The 19,721-nt window shown below is 40.8% G+C and overlaps 1 protein-coding gene across 2 annotated transcripts; it reads left to right on the forward strand.

The window, feature by feature from the left end:
- Positions 1-1,239: 1,239 nt before the first annotated feature.
- Positions 1,240-18,924, forward strand: PI4K2B (phosphatidylinositol 4-kinase type 2 beta). 2 transcript variants are annotated; one of them, XM_035112803.3, is made up of 10 exons: positions 1,240-1,759; positions 3,556-3,713; positions 7,632-7,832; positions 8,449-8,580; positions 10,003-10,156; positions 13,081-13,148; positions 13,987-14,086; positions 15,185-15,318; positions 15,587-15,646; positions 16,809-18,924. In XM_035112803.3, the coding sequence occupies exons 1-10, from the start codon at positions 1,435-1,437 to the stop codon at positions 16,980-16,982; spliced, it is 1,506 nt and encodes a 501-aa protein (XP_034968694.3). In that variant the 5' UTR covers positions 1,240-1,434; the 3' UTR covers positions 16,983-18,924. The 2 variants fall into 2 exon arrangements, with proteins under 2 accessions (XP_034968694.3, XP_034968695.3); XM_035112804.3 differs by having other exon boundaries at positions 1,263-1,759; positions 3,547-3,713.
- Positions 18,925-19,721: the final 797 nt, after the last annotated feature.

Below are 19,721 nucleotides of genomic sequence, written 5' to 3' on the forward strand. Positions count from 1 at the left end.
CAAAACATTTGGAGGGCCGGAGTTTGGGGATGCCTGGAGTATACTGTGCTTGATGGGACACTTCCCCATTTGCCTTCCACTGCCCCTACCCAAAGGATTTACTCCCATGTAAAAGTGTGTGGGACTGCAGCATTGTTCTTTAACAGTCTCTCCCTCCCTAGAAGGTTTAAAGCAGAGATTGGATCTGTCATGGATGATCTAGTCCAGATGCCTGCATTGCAAGGGGGAGGACTACAGTTTATTTATTAGCAACCTATTTTCCTTCCAAGGAGCTTGAGGTGGTAGTATACATGGCCTCCTCCTCCCCATTTCATCCTCACAACGACCCTGAGAGGTAGGCTAGGCTACATGCTTCTCCATCAAATGCGGGCTCGCCAGCTAAACAGTTGCCCAGCCATGGGAAATAACAGATTTGAATTCCTCACGCACAGAAGAAATGTTTTTCTTAAGAAACCGGAGCCCCCTGCCCCAGTCACTGAAGACATTTGGGGAAATGTCAGGGGGCCTTCTCGGTAGTGGAGCCCGCCCTGTGGAATTCCCTCTCATCAGATGTAAAGGGAATAAACAGCTATCTGACTTTTAGAAGACACCTGAAGGCAGCCCTGTTTAGGGAAGTTTTTAATGTTTGATGTTTTATCGTGTTTTTAATATTCTGTTGGAAGCTGCCCAGAGTGGTCGGGGAAACCCAGCCAGATGGGCTGGGTATAAATCAGGTATCCCCAAACTGCGGCCCTCCAGATGTTTTGGCCTACAACTCCCATGATCCCTAGCTAACAGGACCAGTGGTCGGGGAAGATGGGAATTGTAGTCCAAAACATCTGGAGGGCCGAAGTTTGGGGGTGCCTGGTATAAATAATAATCATTGCTTTTTCCCCTGGAGGTAAGCCTACCATAGCTGCCAAGTTATCCCTTTTTTAAAGGGATTTTCCCTTATGCTGAATAGGCTTCCTCGCGAGAAAAGGGAAAACTTGGCAGCTATGAAGCCTACCCCTAAACATTTTGTGAATCTAAGTTTGGCCTCATCCAGGGGCAGTATTTCAATATAAGTAGGAAAATGAGAGTACCCCTAAACGTTTCTTTGGGGGGGCGGCGGAAGCACGGATAATAATAAAACTGAGTTTCACCTCCCCCGCGATGACAGGCCTTCCTCCTCCACCACCACCACCTGTAGCAAGGGGTTGCTGGCCCTTTAAATTCTCAGGTGAGGCGCTTCCGCCCTGCCTGCCTACCTCCTCCCTTTCCCACGCCCATCGTCCCGCGCCAGCCGCGCGCGCACGCGCAGTAGGCCCCCCGCGCTCAAACTCTCCCTCCCAACCGCGCCTCATCCAATGCTGCCCGGTCCCTGAGTTTTCCCTCAACTTCGCGAGAGGGAGGAGGAGGGAGAGGCAACCGGAGTCCTTTCGCCCGAAGCGCTCGCTGCTGCTTCTTCCCCTCATGGCGGAGTCCGGGGCCGAGCCGGTTCTCGGCCCAGAGGACGGGGAGGAGGAGGAAGAGGCTGACGACGAGGAGCTGCTCCAGCTGGAGACGGAGGCGGTGCCCGGCAGCAGGGCCGCCAGGGGGGTTCCGGGCGGCGCCGTCAGGGTCAGCCTCGGGGGCGGCGCGGCGGCGGCTGGGCCGCAGCTGGGCTACGATGGAAGAGCCGGCGACGAGGAGGGCGACTACGGCAGCAGCGACGGCGACGACGAAGAAGAGGAGCCTCTACTCGGCTTGGCGGCCTCGGGCCGGAGTGGCGGCCGCCAACGCCGCCGCAGCGCCACAGGTCAGAGCCGCCGCGCGCCCGGGTTCTGCCCCGGTTTGTTTGCTCGTTTCCACGGTGAAGCGAGTTCGCAGCGCCCAGGTGGGTGGGTGGGTGGCTGGCTGGGGGAAGGTGGTCGGGCTGTCATCCGGGGCCTTTCAGTATTTAGCCCTTTAAAAAAAAAAGAGGGGGAGGGGGTTAGAGCTGGACCTCCCTCCTCCTCCCCTTTCACTGAATTAAGGCGGCGGGGTTTCCCCCCCTCTCCCCCAGTATATGAATTTCCCACATCCCCGCAGCTGAAATAGAACCCTCCGTTTTCCTTCTTCGAGTGTAACCTTGCACCTCCCCCCCCCCCCCCCAGGAAAGCAGGACGTGGCCTCTCTTGTCAGGTTAATCACAGGGAAGGGGCTATTTTTCTGCTTGTGTTTTTGACTTTTGTGTGTCAACCGCCACCCACTTTTATTTTTTTGATGTTTTGTGTAGCATCCGCATTTCGACCCTCTTTAAGTCCTACCGCCTCGTGATTTTTAGCATCCATAAATAGTGTTGTTGTTTTTAGCGTTCCAAGTGCTTAATTCCCCCTGGGTCCACAAACCTAGTGCAACAGATTGAGGTGGCAGTTGCTGGCTGCTTGTGATTGCTAATCTTTATTTATTTATTTATTAAAGAAGAAGCTTCTTGCAGGTGTAGGAAGCCAGAGACCAGGCTGGAGCCTTTCACCCCGATGTACTTGCATGCTGGGAATATTGTAGTAATAATAATAATAATAATAATTAATAATTTATTATTTATACCCCGCCCATCTGGCTGGGTTTCCCCAGCCGCACTGGGCGGCTTCCAACAGAAATATTAGAATACACTAATTTCTTAAAGATTAAAAGCTTCCCTAAACAGGGCTGCCTATTGTATTGGATCAATTGGATACGTTGCTTCCTGTTGGACCACAACTGGGGAGACCCAGCTTCAAATCCCCACTCAGCCTGGTAGCTCACTGGATGACCTGTGGGCCTGTCACTCTGCCTCAGTATAATCTACCTCAGTAGGGTTATTATGGGGATAATGCCATGAACACAAGTCTTAAACTCTGTGGTCAACAAACCCAAAACACATCCCTTTGCCTAAATCCTAAGGTGGTATAGTCTATTCCACCATTCCATTCTTTATTTTGCATGTGCAGACCAAGCCTAAGTAATCCTTGGAACAACTCTGTAAAGTAGGTTACTGTTGTTATCTGTATATTGCAGATGAAGAGGAGGATTAATAATCTGTTTTTGGTTACCCCATGAGCTCCTTGTAGAAGAAGTGAGGTGTGAATCAAGACGTCCCCAATTCAGAAATGCCATTATGTCTTAAAGCAAAAAGACCACCTGATGATATGGCTGATCAGACCATGTTAGCAAAACAGTGCATGAAAACACTGTTTGGCTCTCGTGTCTGGCAAACAGACATCCCCCCCCCAGTAGGTATAGATATTCCAATTTGCTATCATAGTGAACAGTTGCTAATAGGTAGAAAGTTTAGGTAACCTAAATTGATAACTGAATTAGTTTGCTTTTCTCTCTCCCATTCCTTTCTCTCATATCCTAGATTGTCAACCTTCAGGCAGCAGCTGGCTACCTCATATTTTAATCTCTGTATAGCACTTAATAAATATAGGTGCTTTATAACTGTTATTGCAATCCCATGCCCGCTTACCTGGGAGTACACTCTATGTTGGGACCAATGGGAATTACTTTTGCATAGACATGTTTAGGATTGTGTGGTAAGTGATAAACCCAGTTGACAGTCCTAATTTAAACTGTTTTATTTAGCACATACAGGAAATGTTGGAAGTATTGCAGAAATGAACTTCTTCTTGGATGATCCAGAATTTGCTGAAATCATGCAGCAAGCAGAACAAGCCATAGAAAGTGGAGTCTTTCCAGAAAGAATCTCACAGGGATCCAGTGGGAGCTACTTCGTCAAAGATCCTAAGAGAGTGAGTGCATTGTTTCCCAGACATGTGTATACCTGATTGGTTAAAAAAAAGGGGGGTGGAATAACCAGCAAAGTTAAGTACACATTGTCACATTGGGGCTTGTTTTATTAATCCCACACTAGGGTTTCTGCAGATGAAATTAAGAACCTGGGGAAAAATACGCCCCCCCCCCCAATAATGATCCTATTAAAATAATGGTAAAGGGTCAAAAAACACTTGCTTGCTTTTATAATGGAAGATCTTAAAGACAAAGGAACAAGTTGCATATGAAATTGTTATGGCCTTTGGTTAATACAATAAATTTTGGTATATTAACTACACTTCTTATCCAGCATGGCATCCTTGAGAAGGAGTTTGAAAAATGTGGATGAGAGAGTGGCAGAAAATATTTATTACTTGCCATGGTCTCGTGGTCTTTTCAACTTCAGTGAAGAAATTGGGCTTGAAGAATTCAAGTAAAACAGCTTTAACATGCAAATCTGTTGTGTTGCAGCATTCTGTTTCAAACCAGTTCTGTGACTTTCTCATTACTACCTGTGGCAATAAGCAAACCTTTGTCTCTTTCTCAATTCATTTGTATTCACATGCAATATCTAAGAGGTCTGCAACAGCTATATTGCCAAAGTATGTTCCAGAATACGTCAGGAGTGCCAGGGTGTAGTTGTAACTCATTTGGCTTGTGTCCTTGTTTAGGGATGGAGAATTGTGTGGGTGAGCACAGGTTTAGGTTATAACCCTAACTCCACTTTACCTGGGAGTATACCCCATTTAATTCAGCAGAACTTCTGAATTACTTCTGATATATTTATATACGGACATCAAATGTTCCTGCATTGCAGGGGGTTGGGCTAGATCAGGAGTAGGCAAGCTAAGGCCCATGGACCACAAGTAACCCATGTGGGTCGTTTAAGCGGCCCAAGAGCTGCCCCCGAACCGAGATGCCCGCTCGGCGAGTCCCCACGCACTGTGCTAAACTGGCGTAGAGCAGCGCGGGGACTTGCTTCCGCGGCACCGGAAATTGCATCTACGCAAACACTGGAAATTGTGGGCATGTGCGCTCATGTGCGTACGCAATCCTACTCACGGAGGGATCCTACCTGCTGGAGTGAACCGGCCCTGGCGAGGTAAACCTTGCCAACCCCTGGACTAGATGACCCTTGGGTCCCTTCCAATTCTACAATTCTACTAACATGGTGTATTATTTCAGTTTGGTTTGCTGAATATAAATGAACTATGTTAAATCAAGGTCCCGGTTGACTTTAGGGCAATGGGAGTTTTTCTGGAAACCCGTACTTTAGTAAATAGTAATATTTATACCCTGCCCATCTGGTTGGGTTTCCCCAGCCACTCTGGGCGACTTCCAGCAAAATATAAAAACATAATGAAACATCAAACATTAAAAACATAAAAAACTTACCAATACAGGGCTGGCTATCAAAAGGGGGAAGTCACAGGGCTGTAGATAGGATAGTATGGTCAGAAAATAGAATATTGACTAGCAGGCACAGGTGCTTTTAGTAGCAACCATTTTAGCTGGAGCTATGCGATTAGCTGTAAGAGGCAGTAGCCAATGTTGTATACTCAGAGCCAGAAACTCATTTCCCTGAGGCAGCATCTAGTTTCTAGTATACCATGTTAATGATTCTTGGCAGGGGGATTGTCCCATACCATGCCATGTGTGTACCATTGGTAGCAAAAGAGAAACCAAAGTACTGACTCAGCCATTCTGAGCCTTTTAAATTTGTCTTATTTAGCTATTGTTTCTTACCTGCAGAAGATTTCTAGTAGAACTTTTTATTATATAGAGAGGCTAATGGGTTGTAAAATCCCAAGAGAACTGTTCTGATCAGTAGAACCAATAAGACAAAATGTATTGTGGCACCTTAGAGGCTGGCTGATTTGCTGTGACATGGGTTTTTGGCTCATCCTTATGAACTCAAATTTCTCTTTTGTTTAGAATGCAGATGACATACCCCACACTACTATAGTAGTGAGTTCAGTTGTTTCCCCTGTGCCATGTTGTTCCAACACAAAACAAGAAATCATTATTAAACTACTCCCCTTTCCCTCGTTCTCTCACATTTGAGCAGTTTACAGGTACAGGCCTGCTCAACTTCAATAGTAGAACTGCATTGCACATCTTCAGGCCGCCCATATGTGGGTGCTCTCTCACTACATTGTTAAGACTTGTCTCTAGGGAACAACTTACCTATCATTTTCAAGAAGTCAATTGGAACTGCGAAAGTGGTTGTGTATGTTTATGTGACCTGAAGTATGCTGCAGACAAAGCAATCTAATAAAGTGAAAGATAATGGTCATATAAAATGCAGCCAAATTGGAGGTAACTGAAAGAGTTACCTGTAGTCTCTTGCAACTTGGAAAAATTCAATTAGATCTTATGAACTCAAATACTGATTTCCAATCTAAGGCTTTCTGTCTGACTTAAAGTGACTGAATGCTCCTTTTTTGTAATAATTCTATTTTAATGCAAAATATACATTCACTAATTCTCTTACTTAACTATCACTCTGGACAATGTATAATGGTCATTGATTGCAGGATATGTAACTGGTGAATGTATTTATGAATGAGCCCTTGGTAATAAAGCAGTACAGTGGTACCTCGGGTTACAGACGCTTCAGGTTACAGACTCCGCAAACCCAGAAATAGAACCTCAGGTTAAGAACTTTGCTTCAGGATGAGAACAGAAATCGCAGCAGCGGGAGGCCCCATTAGCTAAAGTGGTACCTCAGGTTAAGAACAGTTTCAGGTTAAAAACAAACTTCCAGAATGAATTAAGTTCTTAACCCAAGGTACCACTATAGATACTAGGTCCAAGCTTGATGCAAGCTGTAAATGAATTACTTTTGAAAACTCCATTTGCACATTTTTAGTCGTTATCCATAGTGCCTTAGGGTATTTTACTGTAGGTTTCATCATTATTTTGGTCATTCAGTGTAGCAAACCTCATATATAATAATAAGCATTGGTCAAATTGACATAATTCTCAGTTAGTACTAGGTTCAGTATATAGTCAATCTTTCAGCATACCTCAGGTTGCTACAAAGGTAAATTTAATAAAATTGCCACTTTCAATGCTCCCGCATATGCAGAGCTAGAACTCAGCTAAATAGAAGTTAAGCTGAAAAGAAATAGAGTTCAGCTGAATAGAATTGCATTATATTCTTTCCATTCTAACATAGATCAGTTGTGATCCCAGATAAAACAAAAAGCAATTGCTTTGGTCTTTTTATTTTTAAAATACAGTACTCTATTTCTATGGGTACATAGGTTTTTTCTGCTGCATATGTCCTCTAAGCCATTCCTTTAGGCCACTCACGAGTAGTTTAGTGAAGGCATTGCAACTTAGAAGCTAAAGGAATCTGATTCCTCCCACTTAAAATGCACTATGTGAAATATGTGTTACTGTGTACACTGTTTGAGAAAGTGTGTGTACTTGTTTGAAGGGATTGCTTACACATTCATGAACCATTTTTGTGAACCAACTTGTCATGAATTTAGAATTTGCAGACCACTTTATACTGTACCAAATGAAGAGGGTAATGTTTTGTTTCTTGTTTTGCTGCCTTTTTATAAAGTGTATTTATATTGTACTTGAGCCACAAAGAATAGATTTTGTAAGAGCTGCTAGTCACCTTAACAAAACCCAGTAAAATAGTCTTGTTGCGCTCTCCAACCGTGTGACGCTAAGTCACATCACGCAATGCACAACAACATGGTTGCATTCCACAGTGTGAGTTGTAATAGGTGTGGCCCTAGTGAGAATTCTAGCCAAGGCTACTCAGGAGCCAAACTGTTCCATAGATGATAAAAGACCAGATGGACATAATACTTTCTTTGACTACTTTCAGAACGAAGGCATTTTAATAAATACTAACTACTTACTTCTTTCCGCAGAAATCTATTGGAGTATTTAAGCCAAAATCTGAAGAGCCTTATGGTCACCTAAATCCAAAATGGACCAAGTACTTTCACAAAATGTGTTGCCCTTGCTGTTTTGGCAGAGGCTGTCTTGTTCCTAATCAGGGATACCTCTCTGAAACTGGTGCCTATCTTGTGGACAGTAAATTGGGATTGGGAGTGGTGCCTAAAACAAAGGTAAGAAAGATTTATACCAGGAGTTTGTAGAAATAAGACTTTGCAACCTAATCAGTGTGTAACTAGGGGTGCAGGGTGGGTGGGAGGCACTGGGAGCCACATCGCCGGGGGGGGGGCACTTACCATGTCCATGCCACATGTCTCTCCTGGGAGTGATGCTGTGGCTCAGGAACCTGCAGGCTCCGTGCTTCCCAAAAAAGCAACTTGGGCCTGCAAGGCGCCAGGGCAGAATGGGTTTTGGGCACTGGGATTCTGTTCCTAGGAAGTGATGGCCAAAGTCACTGTGGCACATATCTAAATGTCTAACCAGGACAGCTGCAATAATTTCTACATGGGCTGCTTTTGAAGCCTATCCCTATACTTCAATTAGTCCAAACTGAGGCTGTCCATTTAATTACAAGATTAAGCTGAAAGAAGCACATTACACTTATGTTCAGAACAGCTATACTGGCTTCCCAATGTTTTTGGACAAGACAAAGTGTTTTTAATCTTTGAAGTTCAAAGTGGGTGAGGCCAAGTTACCTAAGCCAACACCTAAGCCCCTATATTAAATGTCCACACTTATAGTCACCAAAGCTAAAGACTCTAAATCCTGTTTTATGTTGTTTACTTTAAGGTTATCTGGATTGTTAGTGAAACATTCAACTACAGTGCAATAGATCGTGCAAAATCAAGAGGCAAAAAATATGCTTTAGAAAAAGTGCCAAAGGTTGGTAAAAAATTTCATCGAATAGGACTACCTCCTAAGGTAAGCCCTTTGAAATGCTTTATTTTCATAGTGTTTCAAGGGATTTCCTCCCTTTCTGTTGGTTAGAATTTAAAAAAACAGTATCTCCTCATACCAAATGGCCAATTCTTGAAAGTGGGGATTGTGTCTCAGAATAAAAGTTAGAAAGAAAACCAAAAAGTTAGAAAGAAAAAGGAAAGTTAGAAAGAAAACCAAACACCTCACTGGGTATACCAACACTCATGGTTTTACTTTCGTTCCGAAATAATACTTTGTGGGTTTTGTAGGTCTTTTCTTTGACCACCTTTGTTTGTTTGGCCTTATTAAGACTGTTATCACTTTCTCCTTACTGCTGCCACTTACTTCCCATTAACTCCCTGTTGCTCAAAAGAGTCCTATAAATGACACTGAGAAGTTATCCAGGCTCTAAGAAAATATAGGCACAGCTGTCTGTTTGGCACAATTCAGAAGAAGTGCAGAAACAAGAATATGGCCAAGAAAATTGCTGAATAACATTTTTGGTTGTTACAGGTGGTGATGTAATTTCCTGCATAGTTCATGTGTCCCACCATGATTAGCATAGTCAAAATAATACAAATCAAGAGATATATCTCAAACTTGCATTATTTTCATAGGTCTCCACAACCAGGCTGTTCAAATTCAGAGTTCTAATGTGTCCATAACAGGGTATATCTTAAATAGTTCCACAACTGCCAGACTTATCTAGGGTTGCCATACGTCCAGAATTCGGTTGTCAGAAACAGTGTCTTGGCAGAAATTTCTGAAATGTCCAAGAAAAACCGGATGTATGGCAACCCATCTTGGCAGTGTCATTTTTTGCAACTATCCTTAAAAATAGCTCTTTTTTGTCCCAAAAGCTCAACAAATTTTGTGTCTGGATTTTCAGTTATTGAAATATGGCAACCCCAGCCTTACCTATTGCTTCAGTTTTCTTTTCCCTAGTATATGCTTGAATATTTTTTGCTGTTTTAACAGCTCTCGGATCTCAACTTTAATCAGTTTCATGGGCTGAATCTATTCCAAGTCCAAAGTTTTAGAGGACAAGTCTATTAATAGCTTCTGGTTATGATTATTATTATTCCTCCAATATGCCTCTGAATACCAGGTGCTAAGGATAAAAAGTGGGTGGATGCTATTGCACTTGTATCCTGCTTCTGGGTTTCCCATAGGCATCTGGTTGGCCACTGCAACAACAGGATGCTGGACTGGAAGGGCCATTGACCTGAACCAGCAGGGCTGCTATTTTGTTCTTACACTACATTTGTTCTTGAGGCAGGACGCTAAATAAATAATTTAAATTAATAAATTTAAAATAAGTAGTTTATATCATGCAAATTAAGTACAGAACACTACTTGGACATTAGGTACTTTAAAAATCAATTTTGTTCCTTTTCTTAATGCAGGGTTTATTTTAAATTTCAGGTTGGCTCCTTTCAGCTATTTGTGGAAGGCTACAAAGAAGCTGACTATTGGCTCAGGAAATTTGAAACAGACCCTTTGCCTGAGAATACAAGGAAACAATTTCAGTCTCAGTTTGAAAGATTGGTAGTGCTTGATTATGTAATCAGAAACACTGGTATTTAATAGTTTTTCTTACTTTCATAGCTCATATTATGACAGTCATTCTTTTGGCATACCTGTTCAACAAATAATTAGGTGGGCTCCCCGTGGGAAATTCCCTAGGGCAGTTGATTTGAGTGGGGGTCCATGTTAGTGCTGATCCTTAAATTCTCATTTGTTCCTTTGTAGCCCTATCTGTACCTGCCCCACACAGGTGAAGTCAGGGCTGGGACACGTGGTGGTGGTTTGTGGGGAACAGCCTCACAGATAAAATTGGGAGCCGTGCCAGTATTCATTAGGTCCTTGGCTTGAGGTTTTCAAACCCTATTTGAGAGATTTGACACTGTTTGAAGTAATATGCTTATACTGTGCTAGAGCAGGGATGGGGAATCTGGTTCAGCTTAAGGATCACATTCCCATCTGAGCAACCTTTTGGGGGGCTGCATGGCCGTGGTAGGCTTGAGCAGACAATAGATGTGAATTTTAATTTTGTGTAGTAGACTATCCTCCAGCTGGGAAAACAAGAAGCATTATCAGAACCCAGGGTCATATTTCAGCTTTGCAAAAATACTCAAGGAGGGTGCAAAGCAGGGCTGGTGAGCCTAGGAAGAGTCCTAAGGGTCAGTTATAGAGGATTGCATTTGGCCCCAGGCTTCTACCCCTGTGCCAAAAAAGGGCAATTGCTATGAATGTCCATTCTTTGATGTGATGTACTAATGATGTACTATGAATCTAGCAAGGGATTCCTCTTTAGAGGAAAGGCTTCTTATATTGTTACTTTGAGAAGGACTTCTGAGAGTTGTTGCCAGTCAAATGTTTGGGTTGGACTGATACTTGCATCTCTCTCTGTTCCTGAGATTATAAAAGGCAGCTCATTTATACATAAACCCTTTCTAGAAGGGTAGCTGTGTTTGTCTCTTGCAGCAGCAGTATTCTTTTGTTGCTTGTAAGGGAGTAGAAATCTTTACTGTTTCATCATCATCATCATCAGGTTTTCAAATACATTCCTAGGAGCAAATGAGAAAGTGTGGACTAAACCAAACAGAAACTGTCACATCATAGTCAAGATGGTTGTGCTTCCTCATCAGTGTGCTGTCAGTAGTTTAGCTGGTGATCCTTTAAAGATGTGGGCAGCAAAATGTCATGACTGGCCCATGTAACAGAATAGCTATGGCTTTATCTACTGCAGAACTTCCCAAACTGTGTGTCATGATATCGGCTGCAGTGTGCCGTGTGAACGATCCCCACACTCCTCCTGGGGCTGGAAAGGGGTTGGTTTAACCTCCAGTTTGCTAGTAAAACTGAATTACTTTGTTGTGGAATGTCGAAAAAGCATGCCACCGACATGAAAAGTTTGGAAAGCTCTGATCTGCTGCCTCACTGAGATTTATCTATGGGACCATTAAAATGATATACACTGTAGCAACATAGTGTTATTTGCAGCTTTTGTAGATGTTTGACCTACACACTCAGCTGGAGATAGCTCAGTTGGTAGAGCATGAGAAGCTTATTAATCTCAGGGTCGTGGGTTTGAGCTCCACATTGGGCGGAAGGCTCCTGCATTGCAGGGGGTTGAACTAGATGACCCTTGTGGTTCCTTCCAACTCTACAATCCTATGATTCTATGACTCCGCAATGCCTACACTTGTGGATAGCTTTTTTAAGGTTCCCATTTGGTCTCTTAGCAGCTACTTTGACCTAGTCAGAGGGAAATGGCTCCTGTTAGAAAATGTCACTTCTAAAAGGAACTGCAGCTGCAGAGGCGAATTAACTGGTGTTGGGGGCCAGCTCCTGTTTCTTCTTTCTAGTTGTCCCATGTATTCTTAAGTCTCCAAAAACTGTCCTACCAGTTGTTCTGATAGGTGGAAGGAAGCTCCTTCCTCAAATGCTTATTTTATATATATATATATATATATCCAGACATGCACATACATAATCCATATATGGATTCAGATATGATGCAGTTCATAAGACAGGGTTATAATAGGACTAGGTTATATTGATATTGTCCTGGAATTTTTCATTCCAAAATAAAATAAAGACCATTGTTCCAAGAAACTTTGTTCATTGCTTGCTTTTCTGTAGTACATTAATTTTGTCATTAATACAACATCCCAGATTCTCCACAACCTTTCTGAAACTAATGGTCCCATCATATTTTTACAAGCTTTCACAATACATATTTTCAGAGCTGAGAGGTAATGTATTACTTCCAGACCCCCCTCCAGTACTGTATATTTCAGATAACACAATAGTAGTGTTTTAAGGTCATATGGTATAGGATCCACTATTATTTCTGTAATGCAATTACAAATTGTCCTCCTTTTTTTTTTATTGGACAATGTCAAAATATGTGTACAGTATAATATCTGAAAGAGATACGTTGACTTTCCAGTAACAGTTTTGCACAGTTGGATATATGTGACTTGATCAGCATGGTGTTAGAGTGGTCTAGCTTTTTATAAACATTTTCCTTTATTTATCTTAGTTGAATCTTGGCCCATGTCCAACTACATTCTGCTGTAGCCTCCTCAAATGTTTACTGAGCAGAGGAGGAATTTGTTCTGTTTCTTCCTTTATAAGTAAAGGCGTATATAAGCAAAGGATTCTTACTGTTCTGAAAAAGGGACCCAAATATTTTTGGGAACTTCTGCCTCAGCACAAATAAAGTCCCCCTTGTAGTTAAACAGGGGCAGGGAGGACAAAAAAGAAACCCATATAATGCAATTCAAAATATGAATTGTATCTTGAGGCTTGCATGTTCTGACTATTGCTGCTTCATGAAGAAACTTGGCATTGTAATTTGGATGCAATTTTTATATAACTATCCTAATTCTCTAAAAATGATACATTTATGATAATCATATTGGAACTCATTTCAAATATATGCTTTATTCTAATGCATTTCACTGATTCTGCCCCCCCCTATTTTATTTGAAGATAGAGGCAATGACAATTGGCTAGTCAGATATGAAAAGCAGAGTGATGAGAGAGAACTTTCTGATAAGGTAAGACAAAAGTTGCTCGTGCTATCATTAAATAATACAGATAGTGGTAATAAGACAGTGTCTGCGTTCAGGTTTACAATCTAAATGCCATGAGACAAAAGGAAAAGGAAATGGGAGGGAGGAGGAAAAAAGCAGGCGTAGACACTAGTTCTTAGAAGAAATTGAAAGAGTTCTACTAGAGGAGGAGCCAAATGTTGCTGATCTCTCAGTTCAGCCCTGAAGCCCCATATGCATGTGTGTGTGTCTCTCAGCTGTAGCCTGATAAATGACAGGCTGTCAGCTGCTGATAAATGACAGTTGGAGAAAAATGAAATAACAGGCACACAGGTGTGTTACAGTGATGTTTCCTAAACCCTAAAATCAAATACGAAAGCTTTGTTGTTATGTCAGATATCATATTTGGAGTTCTTTTAATCCCACAACAGATTACACTTCCTATGCTATCCCACATGTTACATTCAAAATTATTGTTATGTGGATTACTGCAGGTAGAACAAACAGTTGATAAGAACTATCATCGCATTACATTAGGCCAAGAAAACAGAAGTGAGCACGCCCTCTCAGACTAATAAAAACACTTAGCTAGTGTTGCAATAAGGCAAGAGTTCAACTCTATCCAGTGGTGGAATATATGTGCAACGTGGAATTTTTGATATAGTTGGATTGAGCTTGTGATATGATAATGAGCATGTTATAATCAGTAATTAATATATTTGATGTTTTTTGAGTCATTTGTCACCTATGTAGTGTTATAAGTATCTTTGTTTATTGTATAATCCTGTTTCTGTGACTATTCAGAATAAAAATAATTTTAAAACTAAAAGTACTTTTCTTGCAGGATATTCAGTGGATTGATAAAAAAGAACCTATTATTAAAATTGCAGCAATTGATAATGGTTTGGCTTTTCCTTTCAAACACCCTGATGAATGGAGAGCATGTAAGTTAAAAAACCAACAAGAAGAAGTTCAATAAATGTATCTACTTTTAATATGAGTGACTGTCTCTTTCTAAATAACTTGTTTTTCTCATGGTACATCATAGCTTTATGTATTTTGATTATGTATTTACATAATCATGTATTACAATCATATGCATTACATATGTATTTACAAAATACAGTACATAGATTATGTATTTTGCTTATAGATGGTGTAAAATCTGGGAGCTATTACTGTCGCCCATGTGAACCTCCCTAAGCGCTAAGGTCTGCTGGGAATGCAAGACTCTGCATCCTGTCTCTTGTAGTGGCAAAGGTGCAGGGTGGGGCATTTTATAGGGACGCGGGTGGCGCTGTGGTCTAAACCACAGAGCCTACCGGTAGGGCTTGCCGATTGGAAGGTCGTGGTTCGAATCCCCGCGACGGGGTGAGCTCCCATTGCTCGGTCCCAGCTCCTGCCAACCTAGCATGTCAAAGTGCAAGTGGATAAATAGGTATTGCTCCGGTGGAAAGGCAAACGGCGTTTACGTGCAATGCTCTGGTTTCACCAGAAGCGGCTTAGTCGTGCTGGCCACATGACCTGGGAAAACTGCGGACAAATGCCAGCTTCCACGGCCAGTAAAGCGAGATGAGCACCACAACACCAGAGTCGTTCGCAACTTGACTTAACTGTCAGGGGTCAAAACTGTTTCAAAGGAAGTGCAACATGCCCCCACTTTTTTGAGCTTTCATCACCTTAGCAGAATGTCATTACTTATAACTGTTTTTGAAAAGAAAGAGAACAGTGTTAGATAATAATAATAATAATAATAATAATAATAATAATAATAATAATAAATATTATTAACTTGTAGCTGGTTGTTTTATATTTATTGTATTTTGTATTGTGTTTTAAGCATTAATTGGCATAAATTGCTCTTCTCAGCTGCATCTTTTTTCAGTCTTTCAACTTGTCAGTTAACAGGTTAATTTTAGTTCATTTTTAGCACAAGGTTGTAAGTAGGATTGTGTATATCAAATTGCATTTCCTGAAGTCAGCAAATGCATCTAAAAGCTTGACTATGTAAACCACCTTTTTTTCTTCCTATCTTCTGCTAGATCCATTTCATTGGGCTTGGCTTCCACAAGCAAAGGTCCCCTTTTCTCAAGAAACAATAGATTTGATTCTTCCTCGTATTTCTGACATGAACTTTGTACAGGATCTTTGCGAAGATCTTTATGAATTGTTTAAGGTAACTTCAAAAATATATTTGGCAGAACTAGTTAAAGTAGTGTGCAGTACCTGGCAGGAAATGTAAATGTTCCGAATTGGTGATAGCTGTGAAAGCAAAATGCTTGCAAATTATTTATGACAAATTTGGACCCCTGGCAAAATATGATTGATTTTATTATTTAAGGTGGCATGCTGTATACTGCTATAAATCTCTGGTTGCATAGGGGATGTATGGTTTGAGTTAAGAAACTTTCTGAAACTTTACTTTTTCATTTTTTTCAATTAAGACCGACAAAGGTTTTGACAAGGCTACATTTGAAAAGCAAATGTCTGTGATGAGAGGACAGGTAAGAATGCTTTTCATTATAACTGTTCCTTTTAAAACAATTATTCCTCAGTTGCTCTTCATTAAAGACAAAGTCAGTAATCCTGTACAGACTTATCTAAGACTTGATGGTACTTCTGAGTAGAGGTATATAGCATTGTGCTATAAACTACATTGAATCTGGTTAAGACTTAACCGGTACTATAAACTGATGGGCCACGTAACCAATAACTTCATGTTCTTAAACAGCCTGGAAACTTATGGGTCAGTCTGTACAACGACCCCCCTGTGCCTCTACCGGTAAATAGTTTCTTGACTTTGCTGATCATCTTGCAGTTGACCTAGTAAGGATCACCACACACTCCGACCCATATGGATGTTTCCATATTGCCCATTCTAATTTATTTGTATATTGCATTGTCTACAAATACATTTGTATTCAGAGTGGTTAATAGATGGAAGTCTAAATATAGTAGTCATACTACATCACTATGATATAACATTGATCATTAAACAATTTTCATTTCAAATATATTGGGAATATAAGTTAGCCTAAAATTTAGCAGTACTGTAGGTCAATGAAAAATATTCAATACCTTTGCATCCTAGGGTAGCCCCACAGCTGAGAACATTAGTTCCTAGCAACTGTCCCTCCTTCAAAAGTTTCTATACCTCTACTTGAAAGGTCAGAAAGTCACCTCATATTACTTCTGATACTCGAGGCCCCAGTGCTGGATAGTACGGCAAGGAAACAGCCACCCCCTAATGCAAACCACCTAAACTTATTTTAGAAGTCCCCTCAAAACATGTTAAATTCTTATTTAGACGGTTCACATATTGCCCTTCATCTGAAGATCTCTAGGGCAGGTAGTGGCAAAATTCAATAAAATGCCATATACCTAAGATAATAAAATCACCAGAATTGCAAAAATCACAGCAGTTACTACACACCAGTGACCATTCACAAAACCCTGGGTTTAAAAGCCATGTTTTGAGTTGGTGCCTGAATGCTGTCAAAGTGGATGCCACCCAAATGTCATAGGGCCAGGGTGCCACCACAAAGCAGTTCCATTCACACATCAAATTTTACTTAAATTTTATGAAATTTTACTTCAGGAAAATGAGCTTGTACTATACTGCTATCTTTATAGGCAGTTTGATGCCATATACTTTTGTGTCTACAGATACTTAATCTTATTCAGGCATTAAAGGATGGAAGAAGTCCTCTTCAGCTTGTTCAGATGCCTCGTGTGATTGTGGAAAGAAGTCATGGTGGAGGTCAAGGACGAATTCTTCACCTGAGCAATGCGTTTACACAGACTTTCCATAGCCGGAAGCCTTTCTTTTCCTCTTGGTAGAGACACGTAAATGTCTTCAATTTAGCCAGACTTTCTGTTGTCTGAAAGTTTTAGAATAATGTAATTCTGCTGTACACAAAGTGCTGGACTGCCAAAACCTCAGAACTTTTAAAGTTTTGTGTTTTGAATGTAATACGTTTACAGTTTAAAATTGTGAAATTTTACTTCAGGGAAATGCGCTTGTCCTATAACTGTATTTTTATAGACAGTTTAATGTTTTCTGTATCTAACATTAAAAGGGAAAAGAAGTTTACAGATGCCAAAGACTACTTCTGCATAAATTGTAGGAAAAAACTGCTCTGTTGGATACAAATGTCAGAAATCAAAGTCTTATTTTCCTTGTTGGAAATGAAGCACAGCCTTTTCATTCCTCTACTGCAAGAAAGCTGCTTGAACTTTTGCAACAATTACCAAATATCTACATGGGTTTCTTACAGGTTTATATTCTCAAATATTACAGATTTATATTCTCAAATATTACAGAATTATATCTTGATCAGTTTACTATGGAGATCTGGGACCAATACCATTACATCTTAATTTGGAGAATAAATGACATGAAAGACGAAGTTAATCCTGCAAATCCGAAGGAAACTTAATTATTTCATAATTTCTATGCCCTGGTTCTTTTTACTGAATACACAAACCCCCACAAGGTGGGGCTTGCATCCCTCCTTCCTTCTGCATCAACACTTTGAGGGTGAAGATGGGAATGAGCCTCAATTTATGCCCCTCACATACTTAAATTATATTGTGATGTACATCCCACATGCAATGTGTGTGTAGATTTCACCCCTGCTTTAAAAAAAGGTGAAATTGTTTAAATGGGTCCAATTAATATATATGAAGCTCTCAGGTTATATGTTGGAAATAGATGATCAAGTGGAGGAGTGATGATGAACTCCCCCATCTATAAATGGTACAGGTGGGGCTGTGTGGGAATATTTTCTAAATCACTCACAGGTAGTGTTCTCCCCACTGCCCAGCAACAATTGATTCAGCCACAGGCCACTTCCTTAATGCTTAAACAAATCCTTATAGGGAAAAGAAGACGAAGACATGTTTAATGTCCTTTATTGATACTTCAGGGTCTCCCAAGGTATTGAGTTCAGGATTAGGGTGACACTACATTTTTAGGAATGCACATACGGCTTGTCTCTTGCAGGGGTGGGTGGCATTCATTTGCATAGCTATGCCTTGTCTTGATTCTTTGTGGTTCACTTGTATAGATGGAGAATTGAAAAGGTTAATATATTGATCAATCGCTATATTATATAGGGTTTCTTGAAACTGCTATCAACACCCATTAAATCCGTCGGCTGATGCCAAAGTGGAAACCTTCTGTTATTAATATATTAAGAGCCTGCCCCTCTGAATTGTTGGATAGTAGTACTGACTGTGAATCAGAAGTTCATTCTGTGGATTCCTGTCCATTTATAGTCATGAAATTCCTCAGCAACCCAGAGCTATTTTGTGGGATTTAACTTAGTGTAAAACATCAGTTGCAGAGGTAATTTTACAGAAACTTGGAATTTAGTAATACCTGTTGTACATTCATTGTTCTGCTTGAATGTGAGGGCCTCGAATACCATCTGTAGGAAAGATTGCTTCTATGAAAAATGTCTTTTGTATTTTTAGCCATGCTGTTATCTCAAGCTGCTAAGCAATACTCCTGAACTCCCCAGATTGGCCTTTTAATTTTTTTATGTTTTGAGGGGGTTGATAAAATGTAGCATGTTAGAGTAATGCACTTGATATACTAAAATGTCTAAGCCTTAAAATGTAAAGCATACAGTGGTTTTTTTTTAAAAAAAAACAAACTGTCACATTTCTAAGTTTACTGTGGCTTCAGTTTTTATCAACCCTTGTAATTTTTTTATGAATGCGTAAGATCGCCAGACTTTGCTCTCTTAAAACAATAAAAATGATGGTCTGAAATGTACCTCCTTTTTTCTCATAATTATAGCATCTGTATCCCACTTCTCTTCCATGAAGCTTAGGACTGGTATTGCATGAGTCCCACCCCTTTTATTATTATTATTATCCTTGCAGCAGTTATGTCAATTAATTCAGGCTGATGGAAGTGTGACCTGAGTTTACTCAGTTAATTTTATGACTGAATAGGATTCGAATCGATTTCTGGCTCATGTCTTCCAACTGTACTGGCTACATTCGTTATGTAACCATGCATCAAAGACCAAAATCACTTGCTAGTCTTTATGCGTAGCATCCAAAGGGTATAGCATGTGTATGTGCTGCACAGACAAATTTATTTTCATGGGCAACCTTTGTAGGAGAGGTCATCAACCCCAAAAGTGTGAGAAATGATGGCAGGCATCCCCAAACTTGGCCCTCCAGATGTCTTGGGACTACAACTCCCATCATCCTTAGCTAACGGGACCAGTGGTCAGTGATGATGGAAATTGTAATTCCAAGATCTTAGAATCAAGGTATTGAAGTTTATGCTATACAGGCAGCATAATGGGGGTGGGAGGAGGAGGAGTGTTTATGGTAATATTTATTATTTTTATTTACCTTTCCACCAAGGAGCTCAAGGTGACATATATGGTTCTCCCTCTTCCCATTTTATCCTTACAACAACCCTGTGAGTTAGACTAGGCTGAAAGATGGTGACTGGCCCTAGGCTGAGTGTGGACTAGAAAGAATACTGGTCTCCCAGATCTTAGTCCAATTACACAAACCACAACACCACACTGGTTTCATGTATCTGACGTAATG

This window comes from Zootoca vivipara, chromosome Z1 (assembly GCF_965207765.1).
Source record: "Zootoca vivipara chromosome Z1, rZooViv2.hap1.1, whole genome shotgun sequence".
NCBI classification, from domain to species: Eukaryota; Metazoa; Chordata; class Lepidosauria; order Squamata; family Lacertidae; genus Zootoca; species Zootoca vivipara.